Source organism: Condylostylus longicornis, unplaced genomic scaffold (assembly GCF_029603195.1).
Source record: "Condylostylus longicornis isolate FDR11 unplaced genomic scaffold, ASM2960319v2 ptg000077l, whole genome shotgun sequence".
Taxonomy (NCBI): Eukaryota; Metazoa; Arthropoda; class Insecta; order Diptera; family Dolichopodidae; genus Condylostylus; species Condylostylus longicornis.
Window position 1 is genome coordinate 3,390,752 of NW_026578045.1, and position 25,592 is coordinate 3,416,343.

The 25,592-nt window shown below is 27.9% G+C and overlaps 1 protein-coding gene across 1 annotated transcript in view; it reads right to left on the minus strand.

Annotated features, from left to right (window-relative positions):
* Positions 1-800: 800 nt before the first annotated feature.
* The window catches only part of LOC129612749 (histone-lysine N-methyltransferase, H3 lysine-79 specific), a 136,189-nt gene continuing 111,397 nt past the window's right edge, over positions 801-25,592 (minus strand). The window contains exons 7-11 of the mRNA XM_055526509.1: positions 16,692-16,969; positions 14,945-15,078; positions 2,435-3,976; positions 1,085-2,005; positions 801-907 (exon numbers count right to left, since the gene is read on the minus strand). Of these exons, the coding sequence (XP_055382484.1) occupies positions 801-907; positions 1,085-2,005; positions 2,435-3,976; positions 14,945-15,078; positions 16,692-16,969 (2,982 nt within the window). The remainder of the gene's footprint in view (positions 908-1,084; positions 2,006-2,434; positions 3,977-14,944; positions 15,079-16,691; positions 16,970-25,592) is intronic.

Below are 25,592 nucleotides of genomic sequence, written 5' to 3' on the forward strand. Positions count from 1 at the left end.
TTTTATTATGTTTTTTTAATATCTTTTGGTATTCGGTTGGATTTTTCCCAGAAATAATATAGATAAACTTAAAGCCAATTCTATTTTAATATTAGGCTAATTATATTTTCATTTTAAATTAAAATATAAATAATTTGATATATGTAGATACTGATTATTTACTATTGTGATTATTATGTTCAATAAAAGGAATATAAAATAATGAGGTTAAAAATTTTGACTAATTTTTTCCGAAAAATTTAAAATAAACTAAATAAGCAATTTTATTCGTAAATCATAAAATATTAAAAATATTATAATTTTTTGTATACTTTATTTAGACATAGGTGGGACACGTAATATTGTAGAAAATTTATTAAATGTCGAATAGCTACGAGCAACTTGACAGAATTATTTCTGTAAATTCAAAATTTTAATTCAATTGGTTAAAAAATATTTGTAAGCACAGCGCAAACATCTAAAATATTGAAATTTACAGTATGCGTTTATAATTTTCAACATCGCACATCCAATTTCTTTACATTTTCTTCTCACATTTTACGCTCTTCAGAGCTGCTTAGGTCGACTTAAAAGAAAAACAAGAAAGTAGAGCATTTAAAGTCTTCGTGTTCATATCTTTAGAATTGTCAGCAAAATTTGATTGGACTAGATCAATTCTATTCCTGCCAAATTGACTTATTTTACGCAAAATTCTGACTTCGACCATTTTATACCCTCATTGCCTATCAGAAGTTTTCTATTTTAACATAAAAATTATTATAATTCATGAATATTTTGTTTGTTAAATTTTTTGTTTTCTTTTAAACTAAAGTTCCTAAATGTATAACATCATCACTTAATGAACTTAATCCGGTATCAGAATTTGATTCAAATTCATTACCATTATTATTTAGAAATCTCTTTGGACCTAATTTATTTGGATTTGAATTTATTATATTATAATGATTTCCGAGAGCAATATTATTACCATTATTATTATTATTATTATTATTATTATTATTATTGTTATTATAATTTCCATTATAATGTGGAATTGTTGATGTTGTATTTGTTGAAAATGCATCAATTGTTGTTGTTGTTATACCATTATAATTATGCATACCATTATTAACACTATTCATAGAATTTGGTAATATGGTTGATGTTTGTGATTTTATTGTACCAATACCATATTTTAATAATAAATTTTTATTTAAATTTGTTGCACTACCTTGACTTGCAATAGATTGATGATCTATTGAATACAAACTACAATTATTTATTTGGTTACAATTTGATGGTTGTCTTTGGAGTAAAATATTGGTTGTTGTAGGTGGTGTTAAATTTGTTAAAGTATAACTATTTTTTAATGTAAAACAATTCTCTGATATTTGTGGAACAGCAGCGTCACTATGCGGTAATAATGATTGATTATCGATATGTAATTGGGATGGTATCGATACTAATGATCTATCAATATGTGTTGTTGCTGTTGTTGATGATATTGGTGTTATTAATGATTTACTTGTACTATTTGAAACACCAATACCACAACCATTTGAATAATTATTATTAATATTTGATGGAGGAGTTTTAAATTGTGAATTATCGAGTAAATATAAACCGCCTGGTTTATGTAATAAATCAGTTTTTGATAAAGAATTTGTTGGATTAATATTTTTAGAACTTATTGTTGTTAATGTTTTGGAAAAATTTAAATTTTTTGCATGATTTAATGATAAACCTAATTGTTGATCAATAGATGATGCAATATTTCTTGTTGTTGTTGCATTTGTTCCCGGTGGGAATCCGCCTGATTGATTCAATTGAATTTGATATGGTTGATTCAATTGAATTTGTGTAGGTGCTGTTATTAATAAATCATTACTATTATAATTTGGTGAATCAAAACCTGGTGGTGGCGGTGCTATATACATTTGATGTGATGTTAAATTTATATTTGGTGGTATTAAATCTAAATTAACTGATTGTTGCTGTTGGTGTTGATTTTGCTGAGGTTGTTGTTCTTGATATTGCAATTGATTTGAACAAATCGAATTATAATTTATTAATGATGGAGTATTTTTATTTTTAAGAATTCCAGTAGATGGTTTTGATCTTAAAGGTAATGTATTACTATTACTACTATTATTTTTATGATTAGTAGTTGATAATAATGATGATGATGATAATGACGATGATGAAGGATTGGTTGTTGAATGTAATTTTTCATCAATTCCACGATTATTTTTTGTTTCATTCTTTTCATTAAAATCATAATTTGGTTTCGATATATATTGACTATAATTATAAAGATTTGTAACTAAATCTTTTTGATTTAAATTAGAAATGGTTCCAGTTTCATCAATATTAGGTTTATTAATTAAAGTTGTCAATTGATTATGATTATTTTCATCTTGATTATTATTATTGATTTCAGTAGAAATTTGATTTTCTTCTGAAATATTTTCTTTTACTAATTGATTTTCATTTAAATTATTAGATTTATCATTTTCTGATTCAGATTCTATATCATCCAATGGAATATCAACAACTTTTATTGAATTACTAAAACCAACTTTTCTAGTTTCTGATTTTTTCTTTACGCATTTTCTTTCTTCAGCACAATACCCATTAAGTTCATCTGGATTGATTCGTTTACTTGGATTTATTTCATTTTGAGATGGGGTTTGTGCCTGATTTTCATTTCCAAATTCATTGGTACTTTGGTTAAGCTGTTGCAATTTTAATTCTTCTTCATTGTATTGTATTTGTTCGTTGTCTTGTTGTAGTTGTTCTTCTTCTTCTTCCTTTCGTTCTTCTTCTTCCTTTTCCTTTTCAATTAATTCTTTATTTAAATTTTGTAATAAACTAAATCTTTTTTCTAATTGTTCTTTTGTTGATAACAAATCTAATTCAAGTTTTTCAATTTCCATATTACCAGTTTCTAAATGATTATTAACTTTTGATAATGCTTCTCTTATTTGATTTTCATCTAATAATGGATTTTCTGATTCATATTTGCGAATTTTAGCACCTAAACGTACTAAAAGTTCTTCCTCTCTTTGAAGATGTTTATTAATCATAACCAATTTTTCCATCCATTGAATCTTCTCCGATATATTCTCATTATTAGTGATTGTGTCATTATCATGTAAATCTTTAATTTTACTATTATAATCTTTTGAATTTTTATTATAACCAATATGAAAATCTTCATCTAATAATACAATGTTTTCTTCTTCATTATTATATTTTCTATTAATTCGGGAATTTTTACTTGAACTTTTAACATCCTTATTCTGATGATGATCATGATTATTACTATCAACATAATCATCATCAACAACATCTTTATTTAATTCTGTTAAGTTGGATGAAAGTTGATTTTTGGTTTGTTCAGTTTGGTTTTGTTTTTTTATATTAAAATTATCTAAAATTGGAAGTATTGTTGTTGCTGGTGTTGTTGATGAAGCATCAGCATCTAATGATGATAACCATGTTGCTGTTTTTATATCTTTTGATATTGTTGTTATTCTTTCATCTAATTCTAATCCTTTTAAATTAGCATCACTATATTGTTGAAGATATGAACTATATTCTTTGGTTTGTTTATGTTCTTTTAATAGTTTTTTTTCACGATGTGATGGTTTCTCTTTAAATGGAAATGTATTTAATGTTGACGATTTTATACTGTTGATTGGTAATAATGAAGTACAGATTTTTGCACCAACATTAAGTTGAGGTGTTGTTAATGATGTTAAAGAAGAAATATTATGATTAAAATTACTATTAATATTGTTAATATCATTATGATGCTTTGGATTTTGTCTTAATATTTTTGGTGTTGGTAATGAAGCTAATATTGTTGTTGAATGTGATTGTGCTGTTGTCGATGTTTCAATTATATAATCTTCATCTTCATTTGGATTTGAACTAGAACATATTTCTGGTGATGATAAAGCACCTTCTGTTTGTACACCGCTATCACTATTACCTGAAATAAAAAATTATTTTAATTAATGAATTTCTAAAAGAAAATGATAAATTTTGTTTTAGAATTATTAAAAGAGATTAGACTTAGAATATTTCATATAAAAACATGTCGAAACTACGCTTTTCTGAGAATTTTCTAGCTTCTTATTTTTCTTTCCCTATCGTAGGAACGCAACGGGTTGAATATTGCAGATGAAGACCCCGCGCCCCCTCATTGAAACGTTGGAATTTATATTCCTTAATGCCTATATGTAACAAAAACCTTCGTTGGGTCCAGGTCCGTGAATGTCTATTACCGAATAATATAGTGGCACCCAAACATTGCTGATATCCTTCTACCCACTTCGTTTACTCACCCAAAATATATGGAATCACATGAGCACCCGACAGTGGCTGATTAAATTTAAAGTAATTTCAAAATTGAATTTGCATTTCTACTGTCCTACATGATCTCTCTCTCATTTTTTTTTTAATTAAACTGTTTTCTCTATTTATTTTATTTATTTATCTTTTGCATAAAATAGAGTCATCAAGAAATATGCATGGAAACTATAATTATTATTTTTTTTTTTTGAAGAAATCTACATCAATTTTAATTGCAATATATGAGATTTTTGGAACAAAAACTACCATGTTTCATTTACTTTTGAAATTAAATTAAAAAACAGAAAAAAAACAAGAAACGAGAAATCTAAGAGTAAATTTTTTATTTCTCTATTTAATTATTTTAGAACAAAAAGCACGAAATAGTTTTTTCTTACTATATCTTCTATTTCTTTCCAACTCAAATACAAAATTTGAAAGAAAAAGAAAAAAAAAATTTTATTATCCTGTTACACTTTATCTCTGATTCCATTATATTCTCTCATTTCAGTAGATTGTTCTGATTACAACAAAAAAAAAAAAAATTTAGAAAAAAATAATAATAAAAAATATTCTCCCTTAAGTAAATAAATTCAATAATATTTTTTTTTTTACGGAAAATAATATAAAATTCCTTTGGCAAAATATCTTGTAATAGTTAGTAACAACAGTTAATTCAATTCAAACCTCCTCAGAAAAACTCTTCTCTTCTGCTCTTTTCTACTTCTATTTTGCTTTATTGGATTGAATATATGAGATATTAAAAGGTCTTCATTACAAAGTGTAGAATTACGAAAACTTACCAATGAAATAATTTTAAATTTTTAAAGCATTACAAACGTAATATTATTTTGTTTGTATATAGTGAATGTGTTTCTTCTTTTGTTAGACTGGATGAAAACAAAACTATTAACTTTCATATTTCGAATGGTATGAATTCTGCAAAATTTGAAGCCCCCTTTTTTGATAGAAAAATTAACGGGAAATTGATATATGCTTCCATTTTACCTACTATTAAAATAATGTGGAATTGCAATATGGAACTCCAGATAACATATTTATAGCAAGTACTACTAGAGCAATCAATGTGGAAATACTGGCTGATGTACCTACCCTCTGACTTTATCTCGTGACGAACAATAACCGTAACTAAGTCCTATTTCGTGCAGGTTTGTTGCTTTAGTTATTGTAATTTTATTCTTATAAAAATAATTCCTAAATTAAAATAACTTTTTTTTTTATTCAAAATTACTTCAAGTTTTCGAATCACATTTGATGGTTCCAGTTCTGGGGCTGATTTTTTAGGGACTACATTCTATAGAAGAGAAAATTCGCTTATTCAAATTTTGTTTTATACGCTAGTGAGAGCAATAATTGTTCTCTCAATAATACACGAATTTTTTTCGGACTTTATGGAAATTTTAAAGTTCACGATAGGAATTTCGAACCGTTAGTGAGAGAAGGATATTCGGGTGAACTCCTAAATTCCAGTGCACTGCCAATTTAAAATTTCAAATTGAATAACCGAATTAAAACAACTGTACACTATTCAATTGAATAACCTAGAGTTGAGCCAGTTAACACAAGTTTAATTCATTGTTTATGGGAAAAAAAACGAAAAATCAATTAATAGGTTTTCTTTTTCCATTATTATTTTTTGTGTGTTGCAATTCTATATTTTAAATTTTTCCCTTTCTTTTTTATGAAATAAAACGGTATCTTCTTAAATTTCAATTCTCGTATAGCTTGTTTTATTATTATTATTTTTTATAAAACTTGAAAACTTTTCTAGTTATTTAATTTATTTACTGTATATTTCTATTTTAGTAATAATATTTTGCTAAGGCGTTAAGTGAGTTCATTTTTAATGCACGAAAAAAAAAGAAACGAAATAAAAATTAAAATTTTTTACTTCACAATAGTGTGTGTTTGTGTGGGCTATATTGATGCAAAATTGCACCATGATTTCCACAATAAAAGAGTCAACAAAAGAATTACTGGGTTGAATCCAAAAATAAGAAAACAGAAAAAAAAAATCTAAAATTATTTATTGTACTGCAGCATCAGAATAAAAACTTTGCTTTTTTTTTCCATTTTATTCTAGAATTTTTTATTTCAAAACTGTACAGGAAAAGTCATATATGTATAATAAGAAAGTAAGTTTTGAAAACTAAACAAAACATTATAATTTTATTTTATTTTAACCTATTTTTCCCCCTCAGGGTGGTGTCTGTATGATATTTTTAAAGCAACATTGTACAAAATGGTACGTAAGGTATTGAATATGAGTTGTGTGTAATAAAATAAAAAATTGGCAGAATTGAATTCATTTGAAAGAAGTAGAACAAAATTTGAAAATTTACTAGCAACTAAAGTTTCTCTATCCTACATTTTTGGTACCATTTTAATTGCAAATTAATATTATGTGTTGAACAAAATTTTTTAAACTAGAAATACTTAAGATTTGTTGTAAGTCATTCCATTTTTTGTAGAAATTAAAGCTTAATTGGTATTTCATTAGCACAATAAATTTCACGTTTTTATAATTTATTTTGCCATTTTTAATTGAAATTTTAATTATGCGGAACTAAAATTTATTGTACACACTAAAATTAGACCACTGACCGTAAAATAATAATATAACAATAATTAGTAAATAAAAACTTTTGGATATAATATTGAATTCATAAATTTTATGTGATTTAGTTCATGTAATAGTTCATTTTTTCTCAGTGTATCGGTTTTATTTTGCCATAATATTTAAGATTTCAGATAATTCATTTTTTTTTTCGTCCAAATATCAAATATTGCTACAAAAATTATGTAATTTTGTTCTATATACAATGTAAAATTACATAATTTTGTAATACATTGTACGAAAACACATAGATACACTGAGAAAAAATTAATTTATTTAACAATTTAGTGATAACAAGCGTTCGATTTCCTTTTACATAAAAAGAGTGGAAAAGAATATAATTTTGCAACACAATAATTTCTTCTGCTCGATAATTTTCTAAGAACCCTTGTGGATGTATGAAATCGTGATTTATGCCTCACTTTATTATGCCTTATTTATGCCTTAAAATATGTGTACACATATAAATATTAACAGTGAATATAATGTTATATTCACTGTTAATATTTACCTCTTATTAAATACAAATTAATGTTACGAGTATATAACAGTAATTAGAATAAAAAAAGTAGATAGATTGACGTTGGAGAGGGAAGGAGGCTGGCAGAGCTGGGAGGTTATCTGTAGTCGGGTTATCTTCGGGTTTTTGTGAGAGTCTTCTTGAGAAATTATTTTAATAACAATAATATTTTCAGAACAACTTCCGACCCATAATATTTTTTTAAATAATTTTCAAACAAAACAATACCTGTTTTCGGATGCAAACACCTGTCCCATTTCATATAAAATTAATAGTGATTAGATTAGAACTTATAAGTAATATAAAACTACAATTTAACATCTACAAGTAAAAGCCTTTTTTATAAGGAACATGGGTCTTATTATGAAAGATCTCACGAAGCGGAACGAAATTCTGTTTCCTCAACTGTTATATTTTGTTCTGAAAAACTTTAATATTATTATATTGTGAAATAAAGTTGTGCAAAGTAACATTCGACGCTGTATATGTATACAAACAAAATATTATAGAGAAAAGAAAACTTTTAGGAAAAAGATTTCTAACAGAAGAAAGAAAATTTAATTGTTAAACCGCCATTGTTATAAAGAAAAAAAAAACTTTTCTAAAATGAAAACAGAATTTTATATTTTTACAAAATGGAAAAATTAGAAAATGGTGGTAGTTAATATGTGTATTGGAGTTTGTATTGTTAAAAACAAAAATCAAAAGTTAAATTGTGATATTCGCGGATGTTTTTAATAAAACGACAGTTAAAACTCATACAGTTGATAGCTGAAGTTTATAAAAGTTGATGGTGCCGCTGACAGAATTATTATATGTATGGCAGATATTTCTATTACTCGGAATATACTTTTCCACTGCCCAACAAACTTTAAATGTTTACAAAGAAGTTTGACATTTTTTTTTCCAATGCTATACCGTTAGTCAGGAAAAAATATTATTTTTTTATTTTGCAAAAAATTTTATAGAAAATTTCTAAAAATTTTTATAAAATTACCGTTTGCTCAAATGATCAAGAAAATTTTTTCATTGAATAATTGAAATTTTTCTGAGATGCCTTTACGAGATGCAGCGGTCGTTATTGGAGTACAATTTTATCATTAATTTTAGAATAGATAAAGCAAAAATTAAACCTAAGTTATAATTAAGAATAAAAATTTTTTTTAAATTTATGATTAAGAAAATAATATAACAGTTAATTACCCTTATAAGCTGAAATAGCATTAAAAGAAGATATTTTTGTTTTTTAAACAAAAATTTTTTCGAAAAGTTTTAACAATCAACTGCACATTTTACACATTTTCCAATTATAGAATATTATTACACAAGTACAAACTTGTATAAAATAGCAATCAATCATTTCTGTTATACTTTAAGAAAATAAAGTTTATAACATTAACATGAAAATTTTTTAGTAATTTTTACATAAAATACCTATATCACGAAATAATATAAGATTTATGAAATACAAATATTTTCGGTTATGCACGCATACATACATAGTAAATGCATTTTCTATTTAATTACACCTATCAGAGTAATTACAATTTAACTTAACAATTTAGTATTGTTCAGTTAAATAATTTACTGTTTCATCTTTTATGTAATTTATTAAAAATAAATTTAAATAATGGGTTCGCAAAATAGCAAATTTCCAAGAGAAAGCTTTTCTACGGTTTATTATCGTATATAAGAACAATATTTTAATGTAATAGACAACCCAATTTTTAATCGCACCTATACAACAACAACACACGGAAAAATTCTAATACGAGTTTGTCACATTCTGGATTCTGCCATTAACCATATTACTTGACTTGATAATATGAAATATTTTGTGCGAATGTTGAGTAAAATATGTTCTTGTTGTGCGGGTAACAGGTGTTTCGGATCCTCGATGTAACGAAATTACGATATTGAATAGTGAAATTATGATAGTTTAATATTCGCACGTCACAACTGAAAATTAAAATTTTGTTAGTTTTGAGAGGTGATGGATGGCTCTGCAGGATAGAATGTAAGTAAAAATTGAGTCAATAATATTATATAAAAGCTGCTAAGATTTCAGATTACGGCAGTTTGTATCAGGAGCCATATAAATTTTAGATTAGTAAAATTTTCTTCTAGAAAAATGAGTATCTAATTGAAATATCTATACATTTGTGTGTAAAATTTTAGACACCAACCATCAATGCCGTAAAACGGACGTATCAACAGAATGCAGTCAATAAGCACAAATCCAATAATGATGTAAGATTACCTATAGAACTTATATGTATAGTTCTTTTGAAAATAAAGTAAAAGTTATTTTAAAACAAAGTTGAAAATTATAGTTTTTTACATGCATATTCAGGCATTCATGCACATCTACATAACGTACGTACCTAGTTTACCAACCCACTATCCTATATGGAATTAGTTTTTGTTTAATAGCTTCAAGGTATACAAAAAATTTCCTTGTTTAGATAATGGAAAAATTATAATATTAATTGAAATTTTATCCTTTATAAAATGTTACCTTTTATGTTATACAATAATTTTGTATAAAAGAAATTTTATTTCTTAAAAGATAATTATTATTGTAACAGTAATTTGTATATACTCGTATGTATGTAAAAACAAAATACCCAATAATTTGGAATTAAATTACACTTTATAAAATTTGTTTCCTTAAATGTTTTTCTTTTTTTCGTTTGAAAATTTTAAAGTAATTACAGCATATTTTTTAATTATATTGAATGAATTCAGAAATAAGGTACCACTATGCACTTATCATAGATTTAAGTTTAAAATACATTACGTATAGTAGTTGAATTCACAATTAAGTAGTAGTTAATAATGTTATCTAGCACTTGTATTCTGCGATTGTTTTGTAAATTTGTCTAAATAGGTAAATCGGAAATCATTTTAACGAAATATGGCGATCACGTAATGTCATTTTCTTCAACTATTTTTTTTTTGCTGTTTTTTGTGAAGGGGAACGAGGCTCTTAGACCCCTCTCACGACGACCCATAAAATCTTTTGTAATTCCTATCCCTACCTAAATTAACACTATACCTATGCCGTTGGCAAATAGCAGTTTCAAGCTGCGAGACCTCCATCGGAGCAGCATCTCAGTCGTAGGCGAGCCACCTCACATCCAATTCACATAATGAGTGCTCCAGCATTTCGTCCTCTTTCAAGCAGAGAAGGCAACCTTTTCGGATGGACCATCGGGATACAGTGTCAAATGAGTACACCCACCAACAGGCTCAAATCGGGACGACCAAATATTGCCAGTTCCCGTCCACCTCGATGCCAAGTGATATATAAATTTTTTGAAATAAGATAGGCCCGGAAAATTTTCCTAATGATCGACCCTAGCCCATTCCCTCCAACCATTTAAGGCTATTGAAAATGCCCTTTTTTAAATTAGCCAGGAATCCTATTTGAAAATTTTTAATTTTTTTGCGCATCATGCTGGTACCGCATTTGGATTTTAAACCCAGAACAGTGGTATTAATGAATATTTTGCAATGTTAGAAATTACAACATTTTAATTTCAAAATTCTTAAAAAAAAATCTTTTAAATAGCATTCTTCCAAAACCATTTTTATTTCATTACGATTCAGTTACTAATCGATTTTAATTATTAATAACTATAAATTTAGATTTTTATCATAAATATCAAATCACTACTATAAATTATATAGATTAAATGACTAATTTATTAATCCAAAATGAGATTTAAAAAAATTGTTTTTTTTTTTGTAATTAAAAATACACATAGCATGCTATAGGGTTACACTAACTGTTACTTGCTTTTATTTGCTTCATTTGGTATCCTGTAAGACCCCGAAGACGAATTAAAAACAAAACTTGTTTAAATTAGTTCTATGCACTGAGTTTATTTTCGGTTCAACAGTAATAACAAATGTGTGAGCTAGATTTGGAAAATTTGTGCTTGTCATGTGGGTACCACTATCTGTACGAGGTTGAAAATCATCTGATTCATTCGTTTACGCAGCAGACGGAAAAACAAGAAATATTATACTCGTATATCTCGAAAAGAACGAGAACAAATGAATAAAATTATATGTAGATTCTAGCAACAGTAAAATGTATAACATAAATTTTCGATTTGCAATAGTTGTGACTTATAGCAGCGGCAGTATACTGTAGAACATGTGTTAATAATTTGCTTTGAAAAGTAATTGGGTTATAATTATTATTATATTTCAAAAGCAACATTGATTATTTCTGTGTAAAATAAGTTTTTATTTTTATAAAAATTATTTTTTAATTTTAATTAACTACCGTTCTTTTGCAATAATAATAAAACATTCTATATATGGTTCATTAAATCACTACTATTAAATTCATTTAAAATTTTTATTAATAATTAGATTAAAAATTTTTTGTAAAAAGAATTTAAATTATAAAAATATTAAAGATAATAATTATTATAGCATTTTAAAAACCGTAATAATAATAATAATATAATTTATGATAATAGGTGCTGCTAGTTTATAGAATGAAAACAGGTCGAAAATTTATTAGTATATCATATAATGTTTATTTGCAAATAAAATTAAATAAAGGCAACGATTTTGAATAAAAAGCAACTTTAAGTTGATAATGATAATTACTAATTAAAAAATATTGAAACATTGAAAGTAGAAATATAGTTTAATATTATAGCTCATTCAAATAAATAATTTGAAATAGTATTATTAGTTTATCACATGTATTATAACAGTATTTTAACATTTGATACTACACAATATTATAGCACACGCTTAACTCGGAATCCATTGAGAATTCGGTTCGAAAAATTATTTATATTCGTTCGGGAATAATTAGGGATCCGCACGAATTTCATTATACAATAAAATATAACAAATGAATTACGAACTTGCGCATTTCCTGAAATGTCTTTCATCTAGCTTTATTCAATAAATTCCGAACGACAGTAAATTACGGATTCAATAAATTTAAATCCGTTCGTGTACATTTGGCATGGGAAATCGTGTATTAACAAAATTTTCTGAAAAAAAAACGAGTATTTGATGAATAGAAATTTGATATCAAATATTTTACTTAGACTGTTATTCACGTCATAGCGTATATTAAATGATTTAAAAGGCGGCAAATTTCTTTTTAATAATAATTTATTACACATATTAAGTTAATGAGAATCGTATTTTAAATTAAAATCCGTAAATTTTTTTGTAATGAATAGATTCAAAAGCTCATCATATTTTTTATACCCGTACGGACGTGTTTCCGAAGGGTATTATAAATTTGTGTTACCGTATGTAACAGTAAAAAATAATGGTCTAAGATATACACACAAGTATATATTTTTGATCAACGATGAGTTCTGATTTAGCCATGCCATTTAGTTTAGCTAAGCTCACCCTATTATAACAAATAATTTATAACATTAAATGCCACAATCCTATTTTAAATTGTATGTGATCGAAATATTAGTTCGGGTAGGTTCGGCCCGAATATCTCAGAAATTATGGAAACTATAATATAAAAATTTCGCGCAAACAAATATATTATTGCGGCTGTTTAATAAAACTAGTTGACTACAAATCTTCATTCCTACGGGTATTACAGAATTGACAGAGGCAACTCTACATATTCTTGCTTTTTTTTGAAATTCCAATTATTACAGATATTAGATTACCTATGCAACATGGAGGAATATTTTTTTTTAAACTCATTTCTCCATTACATTGTGGTTTAAAGACATTGTTTAAATAAAATTATGTTTGAGCAGTTATCATAAAGTTTATGTTTTTATATTATTAACAATATAATATTAAATTACATGGTATTGTAATTCACAATATTTAAAGTTGAAAATTTTATATAAATTGCATATTTTAAACAGTATTGAATTTATTGTGTAGGCGTTATAATACGAAATAGAAGAAAATTTAATTTAAAAGTAATTTCAATTCATTTTGTATTACATTAAAATACCATTATAAGAATAATGACTAGCTAGCTATACATGTAAAAATAATTTGAATTAAATTCTTAATTTAAAATAAATTTTGTAAAGATTCTTTTTTTGTTGCTATTCTAGATTTTCTAATAAAAATTTAAATAATTTCTTTCGCTTATAGCGCGTTGAAAATTTATTATTATAAAAAGAACATCATTTCCATAAAAACTGTTTTTACAAGCACTCGTAATCTAAAAAAATTTATTAAATATAAAATACTGTTCAAATAATAGATTATATGTAAAGTATATTCCAGCTAAAGTATATTCTAGTATATTAATTTTAAATTTGACGTACAAAATTTCTAATTACACCAATAATTTTATGAGACAGCTGTCTTTAGTGTGAGAGCATTCAAAATCTCAACTACAAATAGCCTATATACCTTTGCGTAAAACAGTTATACTAAATTTCACCAAAGCTCGAATATTAATTAAAATTTATTTCAATTTTTTATTGGAGCTTAACAGTGGCTATGTTTATTTCCCATATTACCTTTAACAAAATTTGAATTAATGTACTTAAGAAACGAATAACTCAATTATAACATCAATTTTTAAAATATGTTATGAATTATGACAAATAAGAAGCAAATGGCCTCAGTTCGGTAAATCATTGAGTTTTAACTATAGAGATAATTTTTTTTCCTTTCTTCACTCCTAGGGGGAGTATAGGGCTAGTAAGTACATGATATCGTAGGTAGCTATGCCCCAGATTCATGGTGTCATAGAGTTTTCAACTGGGTAGGTGACTAGCCTGCCGTATTTTTTTGGTAGGTGCAATAGGTAGATGATTAGCCTGCTGTAATTTTATTTTTTATTAAATATTAAAGGTTCTTGATGAAACATAATTATAACAAACAAAATTATATCGACTGAAAAGCGCACGAAGGTGACCTTTCTTGTTATTAAATCACAACATTAATTTTCAGTGGGAGTGATAAATTTAGTTCCCCTCTTCGTAAACTCTTCAAATATCAATCGAACCTTTAAGTACAAAGTACAGCGCCCTTTTAGTGGAAAACTTTCTTCCGTGTACTCTCCACAGTTGAACTCTTTTTAGTATTCCGATAATTTTGATTCTGTAACGTTTTTAGTAGGTCTTAATAAATACAACGATAGTGATAATATCAGAAATCGCGATTTCCTATAACACTTTGTAAATACAAAAATATGCAAATATTTGTTTGATTCCAAAAGAAAATCACTATTTTGTCCCCAAAAAACATTTTGTTTTTCATTTCATTTCATTTTAATCCCCAAAAATAGAATTTAAAATCTAATAACCTAGTAACTATCATTGATTACCCACGTAATTTTATTTAAACATTTTTCTATCTCTTTGTTTTAATTCCGTTCACTTACACTACAAATTATTCACTACCTACAAAAAAAAAGAGCACCAAACAAATTTTGTTTTTTATTTTAATTTTTTCTTTTCTTTTACCTGTAACAACTTCCTTTTCTTCGACTTCATGTAATCCATTCAAATATGTTTCTAGAAGATAATTTTTTCCATGTTCCTTTTCTCGATTTTTATGCCGCTCCTCTTCAATTTTCGCAATCTGAAGCTCTCGATCTCTACTGGGTCAAATTATTTTTATTTGCATGTTTTATTGTTGTGTTGTTGTTATTAAGTTTTTGTTGATGATTTTATTATTGTTATGTTGTTTGAGTATTATTGGTATTATTGGCATTATTGGTATTATTGGGTATATTATTGATATTGATTGTTTTGTTTTTTTTTTAGGTAATATTTATCCAGTAATTTAAATGGTAATGATGAGTAAATAAAAAAGCGACCATGGATTTTCATTGCACCATAATAAAGGTGAATGGGTAATGAGGAAAAATAAAGAAAAAAGAAAAAAAAAATTAGTAAGCTTACAAGATTAAAAATTAAAAAGTTTTTTATATTTGTTTTTCTTATTTGACTAAATAATAATTCTTTATACAGATTACGTAAAAATTGAAAAAGATTATCAGAAGATTTCAAAAAACTACAATTAATTTTTTACTTTGTATAGTTGAAAATCTAGTAGTAGAATTTGAGACAATTGAAATTTTAGTATTGAAAAATCGCCTTCTATTATTGGTTCTATTTTGTAATAAATGATGGTTTTGAAATTGAATCTATTATGAGATTTATGAGTTATACGTAATTTTCTATTACGACTCTGTGTAAAAATAGTAGAGAACAATGAAATTACGTTTCGAAACCTTTAAAAGACAAGTTTAAGTGGTTTTGCGAAACCTTAGTTGCCATGAAACTAATTTTGACACCATGTTACAAAATAAGAGCTGTAGCTTTTAAATAGTCTTAATGATTTGACTCTTATCGGCATGGTCTTCATATTGAAAGAGGCACCTGTTCTAGCCAGTTGTTGACTAATTTCATTTTCAATGGGTTCATCAATCTGAATAATATACAAATACCTATTTGTGTCAAATTTCAATTACTGACGGTTCTACATATTTTCAAATTAACGTTTTAGTTTTATAGTTTGATCTACATCTCGATTCTGGAGCAATAATTTTTATAAAACTTTAAAGGGTTGCATGAACTCATGAGTGTCGTAGTGTGATGGTCGATATCCCGCCAATTTGTTAAGTTGACTCAAAAGTATGTTGTTCAAAATCATCTTATTGTGATATTTTATTTTATATTTCATTGGGCCAACACTAAGACTAAGAAGATTACAGTGATCATCAGTGGGTATTGCGAATTAGACTTCATTCTCAAAATTCAGTTAAGAATAATAATTTATTTTTGGAACTGCTTTAAGGTGTACCTACCAATCAGTATAAATAATAATTTCATGGTTCATAAATTTTTTTTTCAAAATTTTCTTAACTAAATATACCATCATTTACTTATACAGATTCGATTTCATAAAACAGATTGTAAATTTCTTAAATAAAATTGAATTCTTATTTCTGATTTTCTTATTTTTCAATTAAATTTTCTGCAAAAATAATTGATTTTCGATTTAATTCGTTTTTCGTTCAATGAAAAATGAGAAAAATTTCTAGTACACAGCCATAAGAAAATTACATAGTACCTAAATAGCTTCTAAGCCTCTTTTCCTACTGTCTATTAGAATAATTTATTTTCTTGTTCCACAATTCAACATCTTAAACAGTGTAATAATTTATTACAAAATATTTTTGAAAAAATAAAATTTTTTTTTTACCTTAATTTAGCCAATTGTTGTTGTATTGTTTCACCTTGCTCTAAAATCAATTTCATTAATTTTTCAATTTGAGTTTTTTGTGATTTTGGATGCATTGTATTTGCTTGTGTTACCCAAGCTGCTGTAGATTTTGATGCCCGATGTTTACGTCGTCTCATTATTGCACTATTTGAACTACCAATTGGACTACCCATACCACTATCTTTATCATTATTATTACTATAACATGATGTATCAAGTGTTAACGATGAATCAATTTGACGTAATGTTAATTTGACCTAAAAAAAAAAAATATTTGGAAAATAAATTTAGTTATAAATTGTGCATAATGTTACGGTCGCTGTATAACAATATAAATTATAGTTCGTTTAACAACAATTTAATTTATAAAGTTTGTGGAAATTAAGAAATAAATAAAAATTTAAATAACTCAATTGAATTTAGAAAAAAACTTGTCGCAATTTACAGAACTTGAGTAAAATATTATGCGGCCTAATGTAAGATTTTCGATAATTTTTTTTTTTTTGAAAGAATAAAATGTGAATCATGAGAATTTTTCAATTTAGTTATGCATATAAGATGGGAAATTTTGAATTACTTATTATTTGCATCTTACACAATATAAATTTAATTTCCTTGGATAATAAATTAAAATGTTCAATGAAAATAATTGCGTATAAAGTATATCTATGAGTATAAGGCAGTGATTTTAAATTATTAATAATACTTTCGCTGATAGTGTGTAGTACCTTCAAAGTAAATCTGTAAGAAATTTCGATCAAAAATCACCGGAATCATCATATAATCGACACAAAGGCATATTGTCTACTTTAGCCAAAGTACTGCACAAGATTGTGACAAAGCCTTTCAAGAAATTCCGCCAGTTATTTTCTTAGAAATAGTAACATCGGTCCTAGTTCGGTTTCTGACAGGCATGTCTACATCCCGTTAAAAATATTTTATTTATGCATCCTTACTGTGGAGAAGTGATTTTTCACCGAAAACCTCATTTAATGTATGCAATGCAGTCAATAAAAGTCCTGTTCACTAGAGCGCAACATCTTTTTTGTTTTCCAAATTATTTTATTTCATAGCCGTATAACTTTCAAACCATTTTTTTGTTGAATAGATCAATATACTACGAATTCCACAGGCAGATTTAACACAAACATGATACTACTTAAAGAACTACTAAAAATTCAAGTAACAAAACGGAAAATAAAAGAACAAAACCAGTCTAAACACCTTCTTACAATAAATTGTCATTATAAATATTATTTATTGCAAAATAATTATTTGTAATCCGCTATTATAATAGATGAAGATCAGCTATAAAAATAGTGCATCTGGTTATATAATAATTATTAAATAAGGCAGCTTAAATTCTAATTATTTGTAATTTATCGCCGTTACATAATAATTTAAAAAATTGTTAGAAATCTAACTGTTATTAAAAATATTACAAAATGTACTAGAAAAATTTTTTAATGATCTTTTATTATAGGTGGAAAGAATTTATCACCATACGAGCACATCTATGGAACAAAAATTTATATTAAATTATTTCCAATTCCACCGACCATTCCGCGGTTAAAAATTACATCCACACAAATTTCTAGCCATGTTAAATCTTTATGAATCTAAAATATTACTAAACCACTCAACTGACTGTTATTAAAAAGCATTCTTATAGGAAGGATCTTGAAGCATCCTAAAAGGGGAAATTAACATTTAAACGAACTGAAGGTGTAAAAGCGTATCTAATAAATTTTATTGAAAAACAGAATGAAAATCGTTAGTTACGGCCATATGCTTCACGCTGCATGCATAAAAGTCACATAACGCATGTAAGCCCTCAAAGAATTCAATAGTCCAAATGGCATTGAGACGGGTTTTGTTTGTAATTCCGTGACATTATCTCATAGACGGGTTAATTTTCCTAATTAACACAAAGCATTGCATCAGTTCAGTATGCATTCGGTATAACGTTGCTCTATGATTTCTATGTCGTACCAGTTTATGAATATTTCAATACTTTTGCATTAAAATTGTTTCCTATTATTAGGAAACAATATAAAGAATAACCACACACAAGCAAAAACAAGTTACTGGAATTTTCATAACGCGTGCCTTTCTTCATTAATATTTTTGAGATCATTAAACTATATAAAAATTATTATGTGCTGAGATACACAGTTAAATGAAACTATATTGAAGAGAAGATGAAAAGTATCAAAGGTAAAAATTCCATGTACTCGGAAAAGTATAGAAAACGAAGTTATTTTCAATTTCATTTGAAATAATTTACGCAATTTTTCTTTCACATCTTGCCAGTTTCTTTGCCAGTAATCACATATAATACCTTTCTTCTTCCTGAAAAGACTTATTAGAAGAGTTACAGAAAAAAAATAATAATTTCAGTCCGGTTTCTCTTACATATTTTCAATATTTCATTATTTCTCTTTTCTTTAATTTTTTAATTACGTTTAAGCACGTGAAAAGATAACGATTATTAAACGGAATACCAACAAAATGGTCAATCATTAAATCGTCATTATTACGTCAATGGATTACAAGATGAGAAATTGCGTATTATGATCGAAAAAACAAGTAAATAATTTTTAGACCTATTTGGCTACTGGAATTCATTTAAATTAAATAACAGATTAAATAACATAAAATCTAGTGATTTCTAGTATGTTTTAGGCGCTAAGTAACATACTAGATTAGATTTATGAAAATGATGTTGATAACTGTACGTAGCATTTAGGTAACAAGTAGATAACAAAAACATTACAAGTAATGTATAGCGATTAATAGTTTACAAAATAAATTAATGTTGAATTAATAATGGAAAATAATATTATTGGAATATTGATAAAAGATCATGGAAACAAGATCTATTTGTAACTAATCAAAATATTTTCGCATTTGAAGCGCATTGATGAAATTTGCTTGTAAGCTCATCACGGCATTACGCTGTTCTGTATTTCAAGTCACAAAAATATAAAGGAAAACGCTAAATAGGAATGGATTCAGAATTTCTCAACTAAGGAAAGATTTCTGTCTTTCATTGCCGAAAAGACCCCTGTCCATATCCGAGTGATACTAAACCAATGTAATAGCAGTATGAGTCGACCATTAATCAGTAGAAAAATATCAAACTACGTTTGGACTTCCATTTTCCTAGTTGTTAATATTGAGAATTAGATTAAAAGGAAAACAATTTGTCACTATCTCTGCGAGCATTTACTTGCCGACAGAGCATACTCTTATGTATCCCAGATGTATATGGGGTATGTTCCTAGAAAATGTAGAGAGGTGAGGCCGGTTTTTGTGCCGACGCCTGGTAGGAATGGTCATGTCAGTGCGAGGGATTTCCGACCAATCAGGTTGTCGTCCTTCGTGCTGAGGACCATGGAGAGGTTAGTAAATAAATATATAAGGAATGAGGAAAAGGATTCGGGTCTGTGAAGATGGCGCTGCACACGGTGGTCACACAGATGAAGATGTCTCTATAGTACAAGGAGTATACTTTGACTGCTTTCTTGGATGTTGAGAATGCTTTCAATAATATGAAGGTTGAAGCTATCGTAAGGGCTCTTGAGGTAGGGGTAGAGGAAGGTATAATCAGATGGATAGGGCAAATGCTTACTACGAAGGTGGTAGTGGTTGAGTGGGGCTTAAGTAAGGTGAGGATGTTGTCGGTGAGAGGCACCTTCAGAGCCATGGGGAATTCATTAGGTTCAGGGGGGATAGCGGTTGCCGAGTTACTGCCAATGCGGATAATGTGGTTTCGGGTAAGTATACGGAAGTAATGAGGGGTCTTGATAGACTGGATAACTGTGGAGGGAAAACATAAAAGATAGGGCAAGGAGTGCCAAGAATGGCTGGTAGGCGTTAGGGAGTGAGCCCTCGGCTGCTCTACTGGTTGTATGAGCGTGTGGTTAGGCCTATTCTAACGTATTTGGCATTGGTCTGATGACCAGCGGTTCGTTGGAATAGGGAGAGAAGGAAGTTGGAGAGGGTGCAGCGTATGACGTCTGTTGGGGTGACTGGTGCAATCGACTTGGATGCGGTGAGTGAGCATGTGAAAGCGGTGCCTACTAGGAGTGCCTTGAGGCTACAAGCGATAGGTATGCTGAAAAACAGGGAATACACACACAGTGGGACCCTGGGAGAATATGGAATTCGGCCTATGTACATTAGATCTGACATTGTGGTGCCACATATCAACTGGAGAGTTGATTACGAGGTTGTAGTTCCACAAAGAGAGGATTGAAGTACGGAAGGGCTATGCATGCATAAGGTGTTGTCCATCTATACGGATGGTTCTAGGTCCCCACGTCCATCTATTCGGTTGGGTTGTTTTTGGTGTGTCGATGCAGGAGGGCACTTTGGGCACTTTGCGTGCAGGATGACTGTGTTTTGCGTTCCCGGTCACAGCGGGATACGGGGTAATGAGATGGCCGATCGTCCTGCGAGGGCTGGGGTGGGCGGGGGCGCTGACATTGTGGATGGGTCGGTGCGTCTATCGCTAGGAGCTTATTTTAACGTCGTAGATGGTAAGTGTAGAAGGAGGAGTGGGGTCTTGTGGGCGGAGGATCACACGTGTAGAGTAGGATTGGCTACGATGGATGTATGTCGTAGATGTGGGGATGTGGCGGAGATGAAAGATGTGGAGCACGTTCTCTGTACCTGTCCGTTTTTAATGAGGAAGAGAAAGCATGTCTTGGGGGTTTGTTTTTATAGTGGCCTGAGGGACCTGTCCGCGATATCTCTCGCGCGGCTTTTGGGCTTCGCAAAGGAGGTTGGCTGATTTGGATAAGAAGTCTGGTGGGTTAGATTGCATGGGGGCTGTTGGGTGTTAGTTTTGGGGGTTAGATGGACCTTTTCTGTTGGACTAGTGCATGAGCTTCGCGTGGGTGTGCGGGTGGAGACCCCCTCCCTTTTACTGCTACTACTACTATGGATCAGTGACCTAAGAAAAATAATTGGAATCACACTCTCAGTATATCTATAACTTTGTGAGAGGCTAGATTTTTAGAATGTGAGGCCTCTGTAAGTGACTCGGGAAGAAATTACGTTTAATAAAATTCTAATAATGACATAATGTCTAAAATTTTCTTATAATACCATGTTTTTGAAATTGCATTTTATCATACTGATTTTTTGTTGAATTTAGTTTCCTCTTTCCACTAAAACATTTTCAATGGAATGACAATTTTTTAATAGTCTATCCCACAAAATATAAACAGTTAATCTTCAGGCATAATCATAACATCACCTTTTACACACCTTACATGTTTTTTTTTTTTTTTGTATTTTATTTTTACTTTTCCTGTTATTTTTATCTCAACAAATTTACCAATAGCGCTTAAAAAAAAACAATGTATTAAAAACAATTTAAAAATGTTAAAAATACAAAATAAAAATAAAATAAGAAAAATATTAATGTAATTCCTATTATTATTCAGATTTCTCCATAGGAATCGCGTCGTCCCTCCAAGGTAAATTGTCGTACTTTATGGCTATTACGTTTCAGCATGATAGTTTAATCGGCGTATATATTATTTTTTTTTGTTTTTCTCTTTATTTTTTTTTAATCGATATAAAATGAATGAAATAAGAAAAACGACAAAAGAAAAAAATAAAACGGTTTTTTGTAATCATTATAATCCAATAACCGCTAACCAAAGATTTTGCGGATTATTAAAGAAAACATTAAGAAAAACAAGAAAAGTAAACGAGAAACTAATCATTCCGCATAATAAAGAAAGATAGAAAGAAACAAAACAACAATGTTCTCCTTCTTATTAATGGCTGTTTATTAGTAAATTTATATTATTGAATAGAGTGGAATACAAAGTGTTATATTTTGTATTACCGTTTAGCACCTACTTTTATAATTTGATTGTCAATCCACTCTCCATTCCACTGAAATGATTACTCTCCAAACAAAATTTTTGTTTTTTTAAATACTTAGTATTATATTATACGATATCGGATATTTCAAAGACGAAGAGAAATTGAAAAGAAATATTGAGTAAAATCAAAAATGTACCGTTTCTCCGGCGGAATCCCTATTCTCAAACAAATGTAAGTTCCTTTTCCTGTCTTTGGAAATCTATTCAAAATATTATTCTTGCAATTTGCATTTATAGTAACATTTTTGAATTTTCACAATATTACCGCTCTCTGCACGTGACGTAAGTGCATCACTCTCTCTCTTTAACACATAAATAAGCTAAGGTAGTTTTTGCATAATTTTAAAAAAAAAAGAGCACATTTTCGAAAAACGATTACTCCTGGTTTCACCACAACTTATTGCCTCAAAAAAATCTTCATAATTTCATATCCTATGAGGTTTTATTTTTCTTATACAGAATTACAACAGTCTGCTTTAAATTTTATTCATTTTGAATTACCTATACTTTAAAAGTCCTACATAATTTAAAATGATGATAATATTAAATTTTTTTTTTTTTGTAAAACGTGGGTGAATTTATGACGGCGATTTGTGGTAACCATATTTTCTTTATTTCTTATCATTATTAAAATTATGCAATATTATTTTTGTTTTATTATTTTTTTCTATATACAAATAAATTTATACAGTTATTTTAACGCTACCACTGCGTTAAACATATTTTATGTATGTTAAAAGGTGAAAATATTATTGTAACATAAATTGAAAATATATATACGATATTATATGAGATATTATTTTAAATTTGACAGAGAAAAAAAATCAAAGAAGCATAAAAAATATAAAATATGGGTGAATCGCTTTTAATTTTTAATGTACGGACAATATTTTGTATTAATAAAAATGTCAGGATGACCATGTTTATAAGAACCGAAACACAGTAATTGTTTTAAATTTAGACTGAATAAAATGACGTTATTGTACAATTCAGCAACTACTGCACAATAGCTGAATTTTATAAAAAAGGATATATTTCTATAGTTTTATTTCTACATATATTGGGTTAGATTAGATTTGCACAGAATAGATAAGGTTAGATGCCACGACTCTCGAGGGGTACACCTAAACCAACTCGGTCCGTTGTGGTATCACCGGATCTCTGTTTTTCCGCCTGTTATTCAAACCAGCCAAACCTCCTCAAAAACCAGTTCAGACCTCTAACACTAAAATTTGCTTAGTCAGAAGCGAATTTTTGTGTTAGAGAGAATTAGAAGGTGGGCTACCGTTTCCTCCTCCCCTTCGTCACATATGTATATCTCCTTCATAATTCAGCTATGAGTATTAATTAATATATTATTTTCTGGTTCAATTCGACAATTTACTTTAAAGCTGAATTGAATTTAGAAGCAATGTTAGTGAAAATCAATGAAAGCGGTCGAAATTCAGGAACATTTAATTTTAATTGCAAAAATTCAAAATCAGTTAATACTTAACAGTTGTTATGGAAGGCAACGATGTTCTTCAATTTTTTTAAATTTAATTTTACGCAATAATATTTTTAATTCATTTGAAATAAAAAAAAATATAAATTTTTCTTTTAAATTTTATTTTTTGAAATGTGTGTGAATCCTTTTTATTAAATTTACGCACTGTTGAACAAAAAAAAAAAAAAAAATTGGAGAAGCATACAGCTATAGTGTGATTGTAGTACTGTGCGATTGCAATTATTTAATAAAATTTTATTTATTTATTTTTTTTAAAAGTCTTTATTATTAAAATTATTATTAAAGGTCAAAGGGGTCATTAAAAATTAATAAACCTTATTGTACAAATTAATTATTTTTAAATTAATTTTTTATTTATTTTCTGTTTTATTAAGCAAATTTATTAATCGTTTCACTTTTTACATTGTTTTTGTATAAAAACGTGGAGGAAATATTTACACTAAAGTTTTCTATAAAACAGAAAAGAAAAATCTTTTTATTAAGAATCAAAATGTGTTAATTATTTTTTAAATAATAATTAATTGCCAGCAAGAGAATCTCCTTCTTTTTTTGCGTTTAGCTGGTGCTATTAATTTTCATTGAAGTGCAAAAATATTTAACAAAAAAGAAGGTGATAGAAGCTTTAAATGAGCTTATAAACAATATACAGCATTTCACTTTACATCGCGTCTCTTACAGAAAATATTCTTATTTACTAGATATATGTAGGTCACTGGTTCTTGCCTTAATTCGTTCCCTTGGTTAAGTCAGGCATATGTTCTGCAGTTGCAAGAATAAGCTTTCGTTTATTTAATCAGTTCTAATTCGATAAAGATTTTAATTAATTTCGGTCCACGAAAAGTTTTTTGACATCGAATAAGTTTGCTTATAAAATGTCGGAAATTATAGTTTAATTATTTAAAAAAATACACTGGCAATAAGAATTTTTGAGGCGAAGAAAATTGTAAGTAGTCGCAAACGAGATATTGAGACTGAAAAAAGAATAAATGTTTATAGATAACGAAGAGGAGATCAATTGAATTCAATTGTCAGTTTAATTTTTCTCCACCGAGCACTGAAAGGATTTTTGACTTTGAAAAGAGGAGCTCTGGCTGGTTCGAATTTTTACAACTCCAATTGTTCAAATTTCCGGAACAAAAATATAAAAAAAATCTCAAAAATACTATAAAATATATTAAGGAATATTACAGAAAAAATTTCATGCCTTAAAATATATATTCTTGAAATTCAATACACAATAATAAATAATAAAAAATTAATGCCATTAATTACTGATTTCAGTGCCATTTATCAATATACACTAAACATTTAATTTGATCTTTCATTTAATGAAAATTTAATAAAAAATTTATAGATACTTTAATCTGTAAGCACTTTCATTATAACAATATTGTGCATATACAGGATGTTTCCATCATGACTGAATTAAATCGTGCGTAATGGAATTTTCGGAAATTGAGTTAAATT